Source organism: Mustela putorius, unplaced genomic scaffold (genome assembly GCF_011764305.1).
Source record: "Mustela putorius furo isolate JIRA1106 unplaced genomic scaffold, ASM1176430v1.1 tig00003859_pilon_pilon_pilon, whole genome shotgun sequence".
NCBI lineage: Eukaryota > Metazoa > Chordata > Mammalia > Carnivora > Mustelidae > Mustela > Mustela putorius.
This window is the reverse complement of record NW_025422011.1, coordinates 14,749,989-14,766,141: the sequence shown is the minus strand read 5'-3', so window position 1 is coordinate 14,766,141 and position 16,153 is coordinate 14,749,989. Positions and strand designations below refer to the sequence as shown.

The window sequence follows — 16,153 nt, the reverse complement described above, 5'->3', positions numbered from 1 at the left end:
TCTTCCTTTCTTTCTCTCTCCCTGCCTTCTTCCTTCCTCTCCTTCTTTCTTTCTTCTATAAAAAAATCCCACCTCATAATTTAAAAGCTAAATAAGAAGATTTTCTATTGACTACAGCTGGTTTCTTTCTGTTTCTTGTTTTTTTTTCCTAATAATAAGCTTTTCAGAGTTTCCCCAGAATTCTGATCCCCAAACAAAGCTTAGGGCTAATCCACTATATTGGTTAGTTGGCACATACAGTGGTCTCTATATAAAATCTCAGTCTCTGCTGTACACTTGCCAACTCTGTCAAGATCCAACATTCCCCCATTTAGGGCTATGCACACCAGAGCTCTTAGTAGGACCTGTGCTTTCATTTTTCTCTGTGCTTTGCACAGACACTTCCTTTTGAAATAAGTTCAGTGCTCTGTTTTAATAAATCCTCACTCAACTACTTATGATTCACCATATGTCCAGATTTTGAAGACCCTTAGCACCCTCCCTTTTCTCAGGGAGAAGCCTAACACCACCACCACCACCACCACCCTGCTCCCCATCTACCAAGTGTTCACAATTCTTTGTTTGTTTGTTTTTAAATAAAGATTTTATTTATTTATTTGATAGAGGTCTCAAGTAGGTGGAGAGACAGGCAGAGAGAGAGAGAGAGGAGTAAGCAGGCTCCCCGCAGAGCAGAGAGCCCAATACAGGGCTCGATCCCAGGATCCTGGGGTCATGACCTGAGCCGAAGGCAGAGGCTTTAACCCACTGAGCCACCCAAGTGCCCCGCGTTCACAATTCTTTAGAACATTTACAAAGAGATGCCTCACATGCCCACGGACCAGTTATCCAGTCTCATTCTTTACCCCATGTCTGCCATGTTTCCTCTCACACTCGGGATCTCCCTAAGAAAGAAAGTAGTCCCCACTGCGGATAATGCCAATCATAGGAATGACAAAGTTCACACCATGGATGTTGCTGAAACCACTAATATGAAAAAGGGGGACACTGGTTTTCCTGTTGAGATAGGAAAATCTTCTCTGACTCTATGCTACACTTTGTCACTTGGGTCCTGAAGAAAACATTTCTTTCATCTTCCTAGAGCAAGTCCCCAAACAAGAACTGACACGCTTTTCTCCAACAACACGCAACGCTTCTTCCTCCAACAACATAAAACGATTCTTCCTCCTTAGGTTAGTCTAAATCTACTCATTTGAAGATATATTTCCCCAAGTTCCCATTAAACCAACATGGCATTTTCCTTCTAATTGATGCCCCAGTCACAACTTCACAAACACATCCATTTTATAAGAGAAGTTCAGCCTTATGTAACACCTTCTCCTATCACCCACAGCAGTGGGAAGACATAAAGGTGAATGATTATTAGCAAACATCTTATTAGTCTCTCAGGAATACCCATAGAGAGTCACCTAAGTATCTCTTCACTTTTCCTGATCACTTTCATCTAGCCTGAGCCAGCTTCAGATGGATACTTGGGCATCTTCTGTCTCCTGATCTCCCTCTTGCTTCTCTTTGCTACTCTCCTACCCCTGGCCTGCTGCTGTCTCCCAGATCAAGGGCATACATACATACCTTTCCTTCCCACTCCTCGATAGGTGTGTCTTAAATTTTTCAAATCCTTCATAGCCAAGCAACTATAGTCAAACATTCCTTCCTTACTTCTAGTAACATCACATTGATGCACTGTGTCAAAACTTCCCTTGCTACTAGTGCAGAGAAGGAAAAAGAATAAAGGAAACGAAGAAATCTTTCATATCACCTGCATTTTTGTCTAAGTTTCTCCACCAAAGATGATTAAAATCTCCATCGTTTAGATGACAAAAAAAGCAGTTTTTAAATGGCAATTTCCCCATGTTGGTATTTCCAAGATCTTAACACCAAAACTCATTCCTGGGTTCATCTCAAGGTACAACAGTCTTTCCTTGCCTTCCAGACTCTATAAAACCCAGTTATTCTAAAAACAAAATCAAAAACAAAAAATGAAAACCTAGTTATCCTAATAATTCTTTGTTAGTTATCCTAAGCATTTGGCCAAAGAATTGGAGCTCTAACTTGAGATAATGGCTTTGACCATACATATCAGTGAAATTCATTTAGCTTCAAATAGTGGAGGCCCAAAATAGTAGTGGCCTAAACAAGACAGAAATTATTTTCCCTTTCATGTAAAATTCTAAAACTATGTAGATTGAATCTGGACTGGCAGCTTTACTTTGAAAAGTCCTCCGGAACTCAGTTGCTTTCCAGGTCATTCATGACCAGCTTAGCCTTCACCCTCCTAGCCCAAAATGACACATCCACATTATAAAGGCAGAGTGAAGGATGAATGGAAAAGAAGAAAAAAGGGCAAAAGTTATTTGCCACCTGTCTCCTGAAGTTCCTGAAAGCTGTCACCCAACATTTTAATCACAACTCTTTGTTTAAAACATGGCCATTCCTGGCCGTGAGCGAGATAGGGATATTTTACCCTTTGTTCTGCACAGCCATGTGCCCAGCTAAAAATCTACTGCTGTGGGAGAATGGAGAAAGAATGAACATCAGGAAACAACTAGCAGTCTCTCTCACATTGTGCTCCTGAAACCATTACCTTTTTCTGGGCTAATAATAAACTCTGGAGTTACCTAAAATAGAATTCTTTAAATTCCATACTCTTCTAACAAGTTGAGGTAAAAGCCAAAATTCTAGCATTTGATGTTAACTGTCAGCAAGTCACTGCTATGGTTTAAGTCTCTGCCTTACCTTAAAAGACAGTTCTAAAAATCGATGGGGAATAAACAGAGGTGATAAAGGTGAAAGTATTTTTTTGAAATATGACATAAATAACTCTTGAGACAAAATATAGCAATGAATTATCTTTTATCTCCTTTAAACATATATGTCTCTTATTCAAATTCTCTCCATTCTCCTTCTAGGTTTCTTAATAAAATGTGATGGGTAGATGCCAAGACAGCAAAAGACCAGAAAAAAAAGTACATGGTCTGAGATTAGGTGATTCAAATAGGGTCGCTGGTTTATCAGACAAAGAAAAGGAAATCCTCTGGAAATTGCCAATATTTATAAAGAATCACACAATCAACCTGGTCTCTCTAACCTTCTTCCTATATTTAATTATTATTAGATATGGGATTAGGTCTTCATAACAGGAGTTATTATTCTTCAGGCAAAATTAAAGTTCTAGCAACTCTGTTTTGCAGAGGAAGCTACCCTGGATATTTAGGACAAAAAGAACTAAAAGATCAGCTCTTGTAACTTTCTGAGTATTTGGTTTTGCTACCACTACTGCTGCTTCTGCTGTTGTTTGTTCAAATGCACTGGAAAGATGGAATGGCTGGAAATCACCTAATAATGCTAAACTGCTTCAATGGAGGGAATAAATCCAAAGGGAGCTTTATTAAAAGTAACTTGTATAGATGCTATGATTTTGCCACACTCTTCTAGAAGAACAGAGAGAACACAGAGTGAGCAGGAGGTGTGGTGAGGATTGAAAGCTTTGGAAATGCAAAGAAAATAATGTTCGAACAGGTTCCAGGCTTTGGTTGTACTTTTCTTCCTCTCCCTGTGGTTTGGCATCATACAGAGTCAAGCAGACTACTGACATGCCCTTCAGGTAACCTGGGAGAGGCTTCTTACTCAGAAGAGACTGGGTTACGGTGCAGTAACAAAAGAACCTCAAATTCTCAATGACTTAACAGTAAAGGTTAATTTCTTTCCCATGCCTATATCTAACATGAGTCACAGGAGTCTGTTCTCTACACATTCACCCAAGGACATAGGCTGTAGGAGTCCCTGCCACCTTACAGCTGTACCACCTGGAAGATGGAGGCTCTACAGTAACCACATAAAGGACAGAGAGCATCAGAAGTCATGTAAGAAGTTTCTATTGCCTCAGCCCAAAATAATACACTACACTTGTATTCATAATCCACTGGCCAGAATTAGCCACATGTTCTCAGTCTAAATACAGGAAACCAGATAATTTGGTAATGGAATATTTGGTGATTTGTCTATGCACAGTGATGGCTGAATTATCTAAGAATAAGTTTCCTGCCTCATTTTCACTTCATGTTTTCTGAGAATGACAAGTTTTATTTTGAGAAACTTTCTTCTTTTGAAGAAGGTAAGACAATATCTTGGTCTTCCAGCACATTCACTTTACACACACAGCAAAGGAATAAAAATTCATTCTAAAGGGCACAGAGGTACACATGTATTTATTCTAAAATAAGCGGAATTGTGTTGCAATGACAGTGGCTGATAGAATATTGTAGTAGAGAAAAGCACAGGCGCTAGAAACAGATGCTTGAGTTGGACTTTTAGCTTTCTCATTTACCAGCTACCTGGACTTGGTAAATATATTTGAACTCTCTATGTCACAGTATCCTCATCTCCAAAGTGGAGATGATTATAGTACTTATGTTATGGTTCCTGTGATGGTTAACTCAATTAAAATCGTGCATACAAAATACTTAGCCCTAAGGTGAACACTTACATGTTCAATAAAAGTTAATTCATTCTTTAGTGTCCTGGCTTTTTATTTCATTGACTTGGCTTCAGAATCTATCTTTTTGATCAGTGCCCTTCCCTTTCTTCTTCTTGCTCAGATTCTGTTTCTCCTCCATTAAGTCCAGTCTGTCTAGCGAACAGTTATATGACCAGAGGAAGAATATGAGACGACACTCTGGAATCTTCTTGCATAGACTGGAATTGAAGCTCTGACACTTACTTATTGTGACATTGGCCATCTTAATGCACTGCTCTGACACTCATTTCTTTATTTATAACATATAGATGATAGTAATTATATGCTTCATAAGGCTGTTGAGAACACTCAGTGGTGCCAGGCATGTAAGTATTTAGCACACTGACTGGTATAGAGTAAGTACTTAAAAAAATATTTGTATTCTGAAAAAAAAAAAGTTTGTATTCTGTAAAATGAGGAAAATAATACTTTCCTCAAAGGACATGCATGAACTTAAGGAAGCTGTGAAAGCACCATAAACTGTTATGTCAATGTTTTGCTATGTATGTCTGTCTATATGTGTATGTATGCATGTACATGCATATAAGCTATTCCCTCCTAAAACAAAAGATACAAAAACAATTGGAATCTGCATTTCATGCTGGGGGATAACTGCTTCCTTATTATTAAATTACTATCTTCATATTATTTTCAGCATAGGCACATCAAGCATCAATATATTGTTACTTACTTAGATGTAAACCTCATTCTTAGTGCTTCATACTTTAGTTTCTAGGAACTTGCCAACCAACATCAAAACAAAAATCAAATCCATAAGTGTTTACTGAATGCTTACTCTATGTAAAACACAATTGCTCTAAAGCCTAGGAAGTATTTTTAGCTTCATGCATTATCAGCTGACTGATAACAAATCTACTGACTTCTTACTGGAACCTATCATGGAATATTCTGAGTGCCATTACTGCTTTTAAAAGAGTTCTTGTCAGAAGAACACCATGCCAGTTTATTCCATCTTGCTCTAAGGAAGAGAAAATGTGGCAGAGAGGAGCGTTAGATTTTGTTTCATTGTTCACAGTATGTTCCTATCTCAAATGATGAAATAAAGTTCCATCTGACTGCCCAGTAGGTAAGAACAACAATTTTACCTGCTAATATGAAGGCCGGCCCACCTGACCTCATCACTGAAAAATATAAAGTACATCATCTTGTCTTCATATTAATAAGTACTGGCAACCAATGGGCTTTTCACCTTATTATTTTTCAGTTGTATCAGTTGATCTAACATGGCAATGTTTAATACAAAAGGGCCAGACATTAGACCAGTAAACAGGTCTTAGGACTTCTGAAATTTAATTAGCAACAAGTTCTATACTAGTGCTGTCCATTTCTGTGATTTCAAATTTTCTAGTAGCCACATTTAAAGTAATTTTAGAGTAAAAGGAATAGGTGAAATTGACTTATTTTATTTAGCCTAATATATTCAAAATAATGTCATTTCAATGTAATCAATACAAAAATCACCTAGATCATGTACACACTATCTTATTTTATCTTTGAAATCCAGTGGGTATTTTATACTTACAGAACATCTTAATTTGGACTAGCTGTATTTTAAGTGTTTAATAGCAATATATGGGTGATGGCTACCATATTGGACAGTGCAGCCCTATACTATTGTTGGGTAATTTGTTAGGATAAAAACTTAATAAAAATTAGCATTTTACATGGAAATATTCCATCATACATATTAAGCAACTAAGATAAATTTGAATAACTAAAATTGATACATTTAGATTAAAAATTATTTAAAGTATATTAAGTATTTTTAAAAATTTATATTATGAAACATATATCACATAGGCAAAGAAAAGGAGGAAAGGATACCACATCATAAAAAGAGCAAGTAATTTATCAAAATGTGTGCATAAGTATTTAATTTCCTATTTTTAAACCCAAACATTTAAAAATGACTTTAAAATTCTTTATAAATGAACAAAGAATGTGAGTATAGGTAGAAATTCTAGGGATCCTCACCCAGTTGAGGTCGCTGGTTCACCAGAATTCACAAGAGAAGTCTGCTGTACAGTTGAAATATAGTGTGATGAGTGTTAACATTGAGATAAGTACTGGGAACTAAACAAAGTACTGGACTGAGAGTGAGTAATGAATACTGTGTAAGGGGAAGTGAATGTTTCCTAAAAGAAGCTACATCTAAATGAAAGTTTGTAATAGTCCTTGTAGGAGTAGCTTAGATGAAAAGATGAGAAATGTATCTCAGGCCTAAGGAACAGAACCTTTTGTCTTTCAAGGAAGAGGAAAAAAATACATGTGATTTTGTGAAATGGGGAGGGGCCTCAAGTGGAGAGGTGCTTCAATAAAGTAAGTTGACATAAGGTCTCCCTGAATAATGTTAAATATTTCATTAAATATGAAGCTACTAAAACCCCATAGGGAGCTAGAAATAAAGGAGGGTTTCCAAGGTATCAGTTTCCAAACCAGGAAAATGGAAATCACCCCAATACATAAAACAGAGGGAATTTAATCCAGGGAGTTGATTACCAAGTATAACAGGAGGAAGCCCCACTTACCCTCAGGATTAGAGGCCACAAGTGGGTTTTCCAGAGCCAAAACATGAGACCGTCCAGCAGAAGCTCAAGTCACAAGACAGGTTTCCCCCCCAGAAGGAAGCTGGCAGCTGGAAACTGACAGAGGCACAGTTTGACGTGATCTGGTCCCAGAGAGAAAAAGTAGCTACTGCCAAGAAAAGAAGAATGTAGAGAGAAATACTCTTTCTTTTTGCTCTCCAAATTTCTTCCACAGAGGCAAAGCCTGTTGACATTGCAGTTTGGAAAGGTAACCTGCAGAGGTCTTCCCCCCACCAACCCCCAAACCCCACAAAACAGAGAACAGAACAGAGCAAAAATAAGGAATGCATCAGATATAGCAAACAGGCTATGGACCAGCATAACATAATGGGAAACGATGAGGGCTTTGTTTTTCAGTTTGTTCAACAAAGTGTGTTAGTGCCCACTGTGTATTAGAAATTCTATTCTTATTGGGGATACAAGGATAAATAAGAAAGAGCCCTATATTTTCATCAATAAAAAATTTCAACACCTCTGTGTAAGCAATGTCACCTAATTAGGAAATACTGTAATCAAATAAACTAATCAGATAGGCTATAAGAGGCTTGGAATTGGGAGAAAGGTATGGGAGTCTCTTGATAGGCAAAGGAAAACAGGTTATCTAGTGAGACCTCTGACCTAAATATGGATGGAAATATAAACACAGACATTTGGAATATCTGCCCAAGTTTTGAATGGCTTCAGTTTTGGCCACTCTCTAACTAACGGGATTGACAAGAACATTTTATTTTATTTTATTTTATTTTTTTTAATTTTGTATTTTTTATAAACATATATTTTTATCCCCAGGGGTACAGCTCTGTGAATCACCAGGTTTACACACTTCACAGCACTCACCAAATCACATACCCTCCCCAATGTCCATAATCCTACCCCCTTCTCCCAAACCCCCTCCCCCCGGCAACCCTCAGTTTGTTTTGTGAGATTAAGAGTCACTTATGGTTTGTCTCCCTCCCAATCCCATCTTGTTTCATTTATTCTTCTACCCACTTAAGCCTCCATGTTGCATCACCACTTCCTCATATCAGGGAGATCATATGATAGTTGTCTTTCTCTGCTTGACTTATTTCGCTAAGCATGATACGCTCTAGTTCCATCCATGTTGTTGCAAATGGCAAGATTTCATTTCTTTTGATGGCTGCATAGTATTCCATTGTGTATATATACCACATCTTCTTGATCCATTCATCTGTTGATGGACATCTAGGTTCTTTCCATAGTTTGGCTATTGTGGACACAGATGCGAAAATACTCAACAAAATACTAGCCAATAGGATTCAACAGTACATTAAAAAGATTATTCACCACGACCAAGTGGGATTTATTCCAGGGCTGCAAGGTTGGTTCAACATCCGCAAATCAGTCAATGTGATACAACACATCAATAAAAGTAAGAACAAGAACCATATGATACTCTCAATAGATGCTGAAAAAGCATTTGACAAAGTACAACATCCCTTCCTGATCAAAACTCTTCAAAGTGTAGGGATAGAGGGCACATACCTCAATATCATCAAAGCCATCTATGAAAAACCCACCGCAAATATCATTCTCAATGGAGAAAAACTGAAAGCTTTTCCGCTAAGGTCAGGAACACGGCAGGGATGTCCATTATCACCACTGCTATTCAACATCGTACTAGAGGTCCTAGCCTCAGCAATCAGACAACAAAAGGAAATTAAAGGCATCCAAATCGGCAAAGAAGAAGTCAAATTATCACTCTTCGCAGATGATATGATACTATATGTGGAAAACCCAAAAGACTGCACTCCAAAACTGCTAGAACTTATACAGGAATTCAGTAAAGTGTCAGGATATAAAATCAATGCACAGAAATCAGTTGCATTTCTCTACACCAACAGCAAGACAGAAGAAAGAGATATTAAGGAGTCAATCCCATTTACAATTGCATCCAAAACCATAAGATACCTAGGAATAAACCTAACCAAAGAGACACAGAATCTATACTCAGAAAACTATAAAGTACTCATGAAAGAAATTGAGGAAGACACAAAGAAATGGAAAAATGTTCCATGCTCCTGGATTGGAAGAATAAATATTGTGAAAATGTCTATGCTACCTAAAGCAATCTACACATTTAATGCAATTCCTATCAAAGTACCATCCATCTTTTTCAAAGAAATGGAACAAATAATTCTAAAATTTATATGGAACCAGAAAAGACCTCGAATAGCCAAAGGGACAAGAACATTTTAAACCACCAAGGTCAGCATGGGTCAATGAGTGGCCCTCTGCTTTGGTGCCAAACAGAACTAGGTGTGAGCCTCAGTCTTGCTCTTTAAAGGTTCCACAGTCTTGGGCAAGTCATTTATCCTCAGTTTCCAATCTTCCAAAAAGCAATAACAGTAACACCTTTAAAGAGTTTTTGTAAAGACTATATGTGATCACATATTTAGTGTTTAGTTAAATGCTTGGGATCTAGTAGTGCTCAACAAAAAGAAGCTGTTCATATCTTAAAATGAGTATATAAGGAACAAATACAACTACATATATGTTAGTCATTAAAACACATTACATTCACATATATTTATATAAATATACTTTGTGAACACACATGGATAATATAAAGAGTTCAGTTCATAATACAATGTGTAATCAAATATTTTGAACATTCTTTTAGAAAATTGAAAGGATTTATAATTTCTAGGAATCATAAATATATTTCATTTAATATGTATCATATGAAATTTAATTATTCATTCTATAACCTTGATAATGTACTTACCCCTTGCTAATGGATTTCAAAATATTTCTATATTCCAGATATTACTTACATAAATGTTGAATTAATACTTGTAATATCCTGGACTTTGTTATGTTTTATCTTTGTCACACATGTTTGATAAAATCATAACCTTGGATAAATCCAACTATTTGTCACCCATAAGCCTGAATCCCTGCTGTTAAATTGGGAAAAAGAAAAATGCACATCCGTGCTAAGTTGTCTCCTGTTAACTTTTTTACCATAAACCTCAAGTGAGCCCTTAAAACTAGTAGGCAATATACTACCTCCATCATTCTCAACTCAATCCCTCTCCCAGTCTTAGACAACTACGAACTTTTATCCTCTCTCCACAATTCCTTAACAATTCATCCACCATCCTTGCACCATCCACCAGCACTTCCACGCACAAGCTCTGCCTCCTGCCTGACACTGGGATAAGCTCTCCACCCAAGAACACTCCAGAAACTCTCCTCTCTTCTTCCAATATAGTCATTTTTCTCTCTCTATTCAATCATTGGCATTACTGTATACACATGCAGTTATTCCTTCTATCTTAGAACATAAAAATCAAAATAAAATTATCTTTGCCCTACTTCTACTTTACCAAATCACCCATTTATTTGGTCATCGTTATATCAAAAATCCAAGAAAAAGTTGTCTCTATTCAACTTTTTTTTTCTCCTACCAATAACTTAAACACACACCAATCATGGTTTTGTTCCCCTCGCTCCAAAGAAACTTCTCTAACCAAGGACATGAATGATCTTCATTTTGCTGCATATATTGTACAATTCAGAGTCCTCATCTTAACCAGTCAGCAACATTAAGCACAGCTGTCACTCCTTGATATGCTCCTTTATCTTCTGGGACACCACATTCTCTCTATTCCTCTCTTTCCTCAGTGGCCCTTTTCAGGAATGAAGTGAAAAAACCCTTCATCTTACCCTTGACCTTTTAATGTTGGCGTATACCAGGCTCAGCTTGGCCCTTCCATCTTCTCTATTTACACTCACTTCCTTGGTAATCTCTTTCTAAGCTCATGTCGACAACGCCTAAATTTATACCTTCAAACAATATTATTTCTTCCAAAATTTAGATTCAGCATTATACTTAGAGGTCTTAAAGACATCTCAAGCGCAACATGTCTATATAGAACTCCTCATCTTTGCTCAAAACTTACTGCATTGACAGCCTTCCTATTTCAGCTGATAACAAGTTTATCCTTCAAGTTGCTCAGGCCAGAATCTTCAGTCATTCTTAACTCTTCTTTCTCTCATGCTCAACATTCTTCCATCAGAAAATTCTGTTGGCTCTACTTTCAACATATATCCGGAATCAATTTTATGTCCCATTATTTCCATTGCCATCACAATAGTCTAAACAAATATCGTTTCTCACCTGGGTTGCTGCAACAGCATCTAATAGGTCTTTCTGTTTCTACCTTTCTTTCTGTACATTAACAAAACAGCAGCTGAAGGGATCCTTTTAGACCTAAATCAAATCATGTCACACCTCTAATCAAAATCCCACAATTGGCCCCTGTCACAGACAGCAAAAACCAAGGACCTACATGATTTGACTCCTATTTTATCTTTGACATCATATCCTGATATTAATACCATTATTCCTTTTCTCCAGCCACATTGTTTAAATAATAAATATCTGTTAAACAAATCAACCCCAGTTTCCAAGGAGCTGCTACTCTATTGGGAGAAACAGAGGTATACCAATGATTGCAAACAAGGTAGTTACTAAAGCTCACCTCTATCTCCCATCCTAAATTCTCATAGGTGAGTGTTGAAGGTTGAGAAATTTTCCAGGGATTGGAGCAATGTTGGAGAACACAAGTAAGAAACAAATATATTTCAGGCAGGACAAACACTGCATATGCAAAGATCTGGAGAAATAAATCAGCAGAACATTTCAAGAATTACAAGTAGAGCATCAAAGAATAATATTTGAGATTAGGGGGCCTGGATATGGGAGGTGAAGAGAAACACAGTTTATACTTTAGATATGAGAGAAAGATCATGAAAGTCTTCCCATTTGTTTGTTTCTTCCCTTCAGCTTTCAGGCAGCTCTCAGAACAGTTTATTAACCATATCTTTTTGATGTACCCCCTCAACAGGGTTAAAGCAATACTTGGAAAGGATTCTGAATTCCCTGAGAAAAACCTAGAGTCACACTTAATTTGACAAGGTAAAGGAGTGGGTGTGCTACTATATCAAATTTAATTTGTACAAAATCATCATCTCTGGTAACATTATTTTTCCTGATCAACTGCGTTTAGACTACTTTAGTAAGGGCTTGATCTCCCTGTCTACCTAAACACTGATTCACTTACAGCAAGCTTCAGGCTAACATTGGTCTTATTAATACCCAACAAATCCACAAGGTGTTAGTTGCACATGATTTTGTATAAAAGGTGAACTGAGACTTGACTCCGTATACAGCTCTCCCAAGATAAGACAGCTGACCAAAGGTGAGTCTTGGCATCTACAGTTAACAAGTGGTGACAGTTACTTTTGAAATTATAGGTTTTTTAGGATCTGGAGAACAAATCTAGACCTTTTTCAACTACTATTGTGTAGACAATTTATATTTGTCAACCTGGCTTCTTAAATATGGTTAATACACTGTAGTCACTGTTAGCAAGCAACTGAACTTGTATAGACCAATTCACTTGGCCTCTTGAAATAGTCTTATTTTAAACAAAGGTGAACAAAAGCAAATGATAGTATTTATGAGATGCTAAAACTGATGAACCAATTTTATTGTATAGAATTTCCTTTTTATTTTTAAACAAAAATAGTGTTTAAAATGATAATGAAAGGACAAATATGATTATCACAATTACCATCCTCAGGCTAATCACTTAAATACTCTGATCTTTAAATACTGCTCTGCTTAAATTATTATATTGGAGTTTTGATCTATAATATGGGTCTACTTGACAAAAAAAATGAAGGAGAAGGAATATAAGAAGAAATGTTTGTTCAACAAAGAAGTAAGGGAGGGGAAAAGGAAGGAAAAAAATTGCTGAAACAAAATGTGACAGGGGAGGATGGGCAGATCAATTATTTTTGTTTTGGTCAACTTAGATGATTATAATTTGGGGGTGGGGGGTTGTTTTCTCATGAGCCTTAATAGTTTGCTTTATAGCCCAGGATGAAGTCAGTCCAGTTTTGCTTCCTTTTCTGTTGCTGGAGAGCAATCTGCTGCAAGAGCTGTGAGCTTACCAACATCACCATCACAGTGGAAAAGGAGGAATGTCGCTTCTGCATAAGCATCAATACCACATGGTGTGCCGGCTACTGCTACACCCGGGTAGGAACTCTGCTTTGCTGGAAGTGAGGTGCTAAGGGTCTGTCCAAGGCAGGCTTCATTAATTCCCACCTGATGGATATTAACCTTCCCAAGTAATAGCCATGAGTCCCTTAGTCAATACTGTCTATGTTATGATTGGAGTTAAATACTGTGATATCAACTACATGTTTGGGCTTGGATTTGATTAGAGTAAATCTAACAAAGCATCAGATTTGATCTGATCAGCTTGGCAATATGCCAACTCTGCACTTCCAAAAAGAAAGTAGTGCTAGGATAGATTTTACATATAGAGAGATAAACTTATAAGCATACATATACTTAACAATAGAAGATCTACCATTTTCCCCAAAAGCCATTTTCTGTAATTGAAGCCCTATCTTTGCAACAGAGATAGTATCAAAATGTATTTTTCCAAGCCACATAAAAACACAAATAGACATATAAAAAATGTCTTATTTGCCCACCCGATTACAAACGGCAACAAGCAGCCTCAGAACACAGTCCATACTTGCAGACTACTAGAAAAGGAATCAGAGAACCCACTCACTTCTTCATGCCATTGAGAAAACCAAGGCATAGAAGCATAAAACCACTAGCTTATTTTCACACAGGTTCTTGGCATTAATCCAAGAAAAGTTTCTACCTTGTTTTCTTTACTTATTTCTCCTATAACACCGGGTTATCCATGCAAAATTTCATTCTATAAACTGAAATTGAAAGTAACAACTTTTTAATGAAATATATTTTATTATGTGGTAAATGAGTTTGATCAACAGACCTGATAGCATGATATTGAAATAAATTAAACAGCAATGCCAATTTCTTCCCTTGATGCAAATAATTTTACTAGAAACCATTGGAACAGACCTGTCCTACCTGGATTAATAGTTTTCATATGCAAACTGTATATACTTTGAAACTGATAGACCTATAAAATATATACAGCATTTAAGGCAAGGAAATATCTACAAGACAGTGGAATATTTAAAATTTTCCATGTGACCTCAAAGTCATATTAAGCTTAGCATTGCCCTTTTTTCTTAGATCTTTTGGCTGTTTATAAACACACAGGGACAATGTATTTGGAAACATTTTCTGAGAAACTGAACTTCAGTGTTTTATGGTTTATGTTGTCATTAACATAGTTTTTTAGTAAGTACAAAAATCAGCTTAAAATTTCTGCTATAGCTCTATTTCATCATTTTTCTATGTTGATAAAGTTTCTCTATAGTTTGAGAAATATTTAAGATTTGATATAGACATAAGGAGTAATAAAAGGAATGATATATATTCTGTAAGATTTCCAGAACCAAGAAATATAGTAGAGCATATAGGACATTTATGAGATCATATTTCCTTGGTTAGGAATTCCTTAAGTGAGCTTTAGTGGGTAAATGCTAGAGCAAGCAGTATTAAATTCCATCTCATTTTGATTATGCTAAATAGAAACTTCTGGAATATTTTAGCCCAACTCTCTCCTTTTTAAACTCCACAGGATCTAGTGTACAAAGACCCAGCCAGGCCCAACATCCAGAAAACATGTACCTTCAAAGAGCTGGTGTATGAGACCATGAAAGTGCCTGGCTGTGCTAACCAGGCTGAGTCCCTATATACATATCCAGTAGCCACTGAATGTCACTGTGGCAAGTGTGACAGCGACAGCACTGACTGCACTGTGAGAGGCTTGGGGCCCAGCTACTGCTCCTTCAGTGAAATGAAAGAATAAAGAGCAATGGACATTTCAGGTGACCTACTCTTTTCCTGAAGGACCAAGATATCAAGAAGTCTGTGTGTATACATGTGCCCAGGCTGCTAACCACTTAGGGTCACGGATCATTAGACCCTCATCCCTGCTTTTTTTGGCAGAGGAGGAGCGCCAGAAATTATGAATGCTGGGGCCAGGATCCTGTCACCACTCAACACTCAACCCTCTATACCTAGGTCTGGTTCCATAAATTTTATTCCATCTTACATAACTTACAGACATGTGGGTGCTTTCCTACCTAATATTCTTAGAAATCCTCTCAGGCAGCCCTTGCTCTTAGAGATATAGTTACTTCGGCCCAGAAGGAGGAAGTGAGATGGGAATGGGTCAGAGTACTAAAAACAGCATTTTCTTTAGACTGTTGAGCCCTCAAGAGCAGAACCAGCATCTTCAAAATTGTAGTCTCAATGCCTAGCACCTTGGCTGAAATTTAGTTAAGAAAGTCAACAATGACTTCCTTAAGGGTGAGGATAGGAGACACTAAAAGAGGATGTTGGAGGCTGGCTGATGAGGCTGCTCTCAGCAACGCCAACCAGTCCATGGAAGTAGGGGCATTAGCTCCACCTTACCTCTCCTCCTGTGTCACATGGAGGACTGAAATAGGTTTCATCCTGCTGAACTGCTCAGTTCATATGGGGGTTAAAAGAGCTCAGAATTTCTAAGCTATTATTATCAAGCCCTTTAGTTAAGGGCAAAACCAAGAAATGTTAATATGGGCTAATTTTCCCAGGCGCACATCTGTATCATCTTTTAAACAAATTGAACAAATACTGTCAGGCTCCTACAAAACTTCCTTTGGGAAGAAGGAAAACAAACAAAAAACTGTATCACCCTACCCTCCAGGCTAGGAACCACTCCTTTGGAGAGAGGTAGATTTTAAAACAGATGAAAGCAATTTTGTTAACTTAGTCCATTTATCTTATCTACAAATACATTTGTATGAAGAAATAGCTTTTTTAGAAAGAATTAGTTGGGGGAGGGTAGAAGGAACTGCCTGTTTTCTAGAATCCTCTGTATATGAGTCTTTTCTTTTGTCTATTCATGTTCTCCCAATTCTGTTTCTTTCAAGAAGATAATTATTAAAACTATTTCAAAAAAAAAAAACTATTTCAAGAGTTTTTTTCTTTTCAAGGTGTAACCTCTCTTAGTTATGTACTTTTTCATAGTCATATTGTTTAATTTATTTAAACCTTATT

General features: G+C 37.0%; 1 protein-coding gene across 1 annotated transcript; it reads left to right on the top strand.

Annotated features, from left to right (window-relative positions):
* The first annotated feature begins 13,033 nt into the window (after positions 1-13,033).
* FSHB (follicle stimulating hormone subunit beta) lies at positions 13,034-14,918 on the top strand. Its single transcript, XM_004755899.1, has 2 exons — positions 13,034-13,192; positions 14,688-14,918. Exons 1-2 carry the CDS (start codon positions 13,034-13,036, stop codon positions 14,916-14,918), a joined length of 390 nt encoding a protein of 129 aa, XP_004755956.1.
* The last annotated feature ends 1,235 nt before the right edge of the window (positions 14,919-16,153 follow it).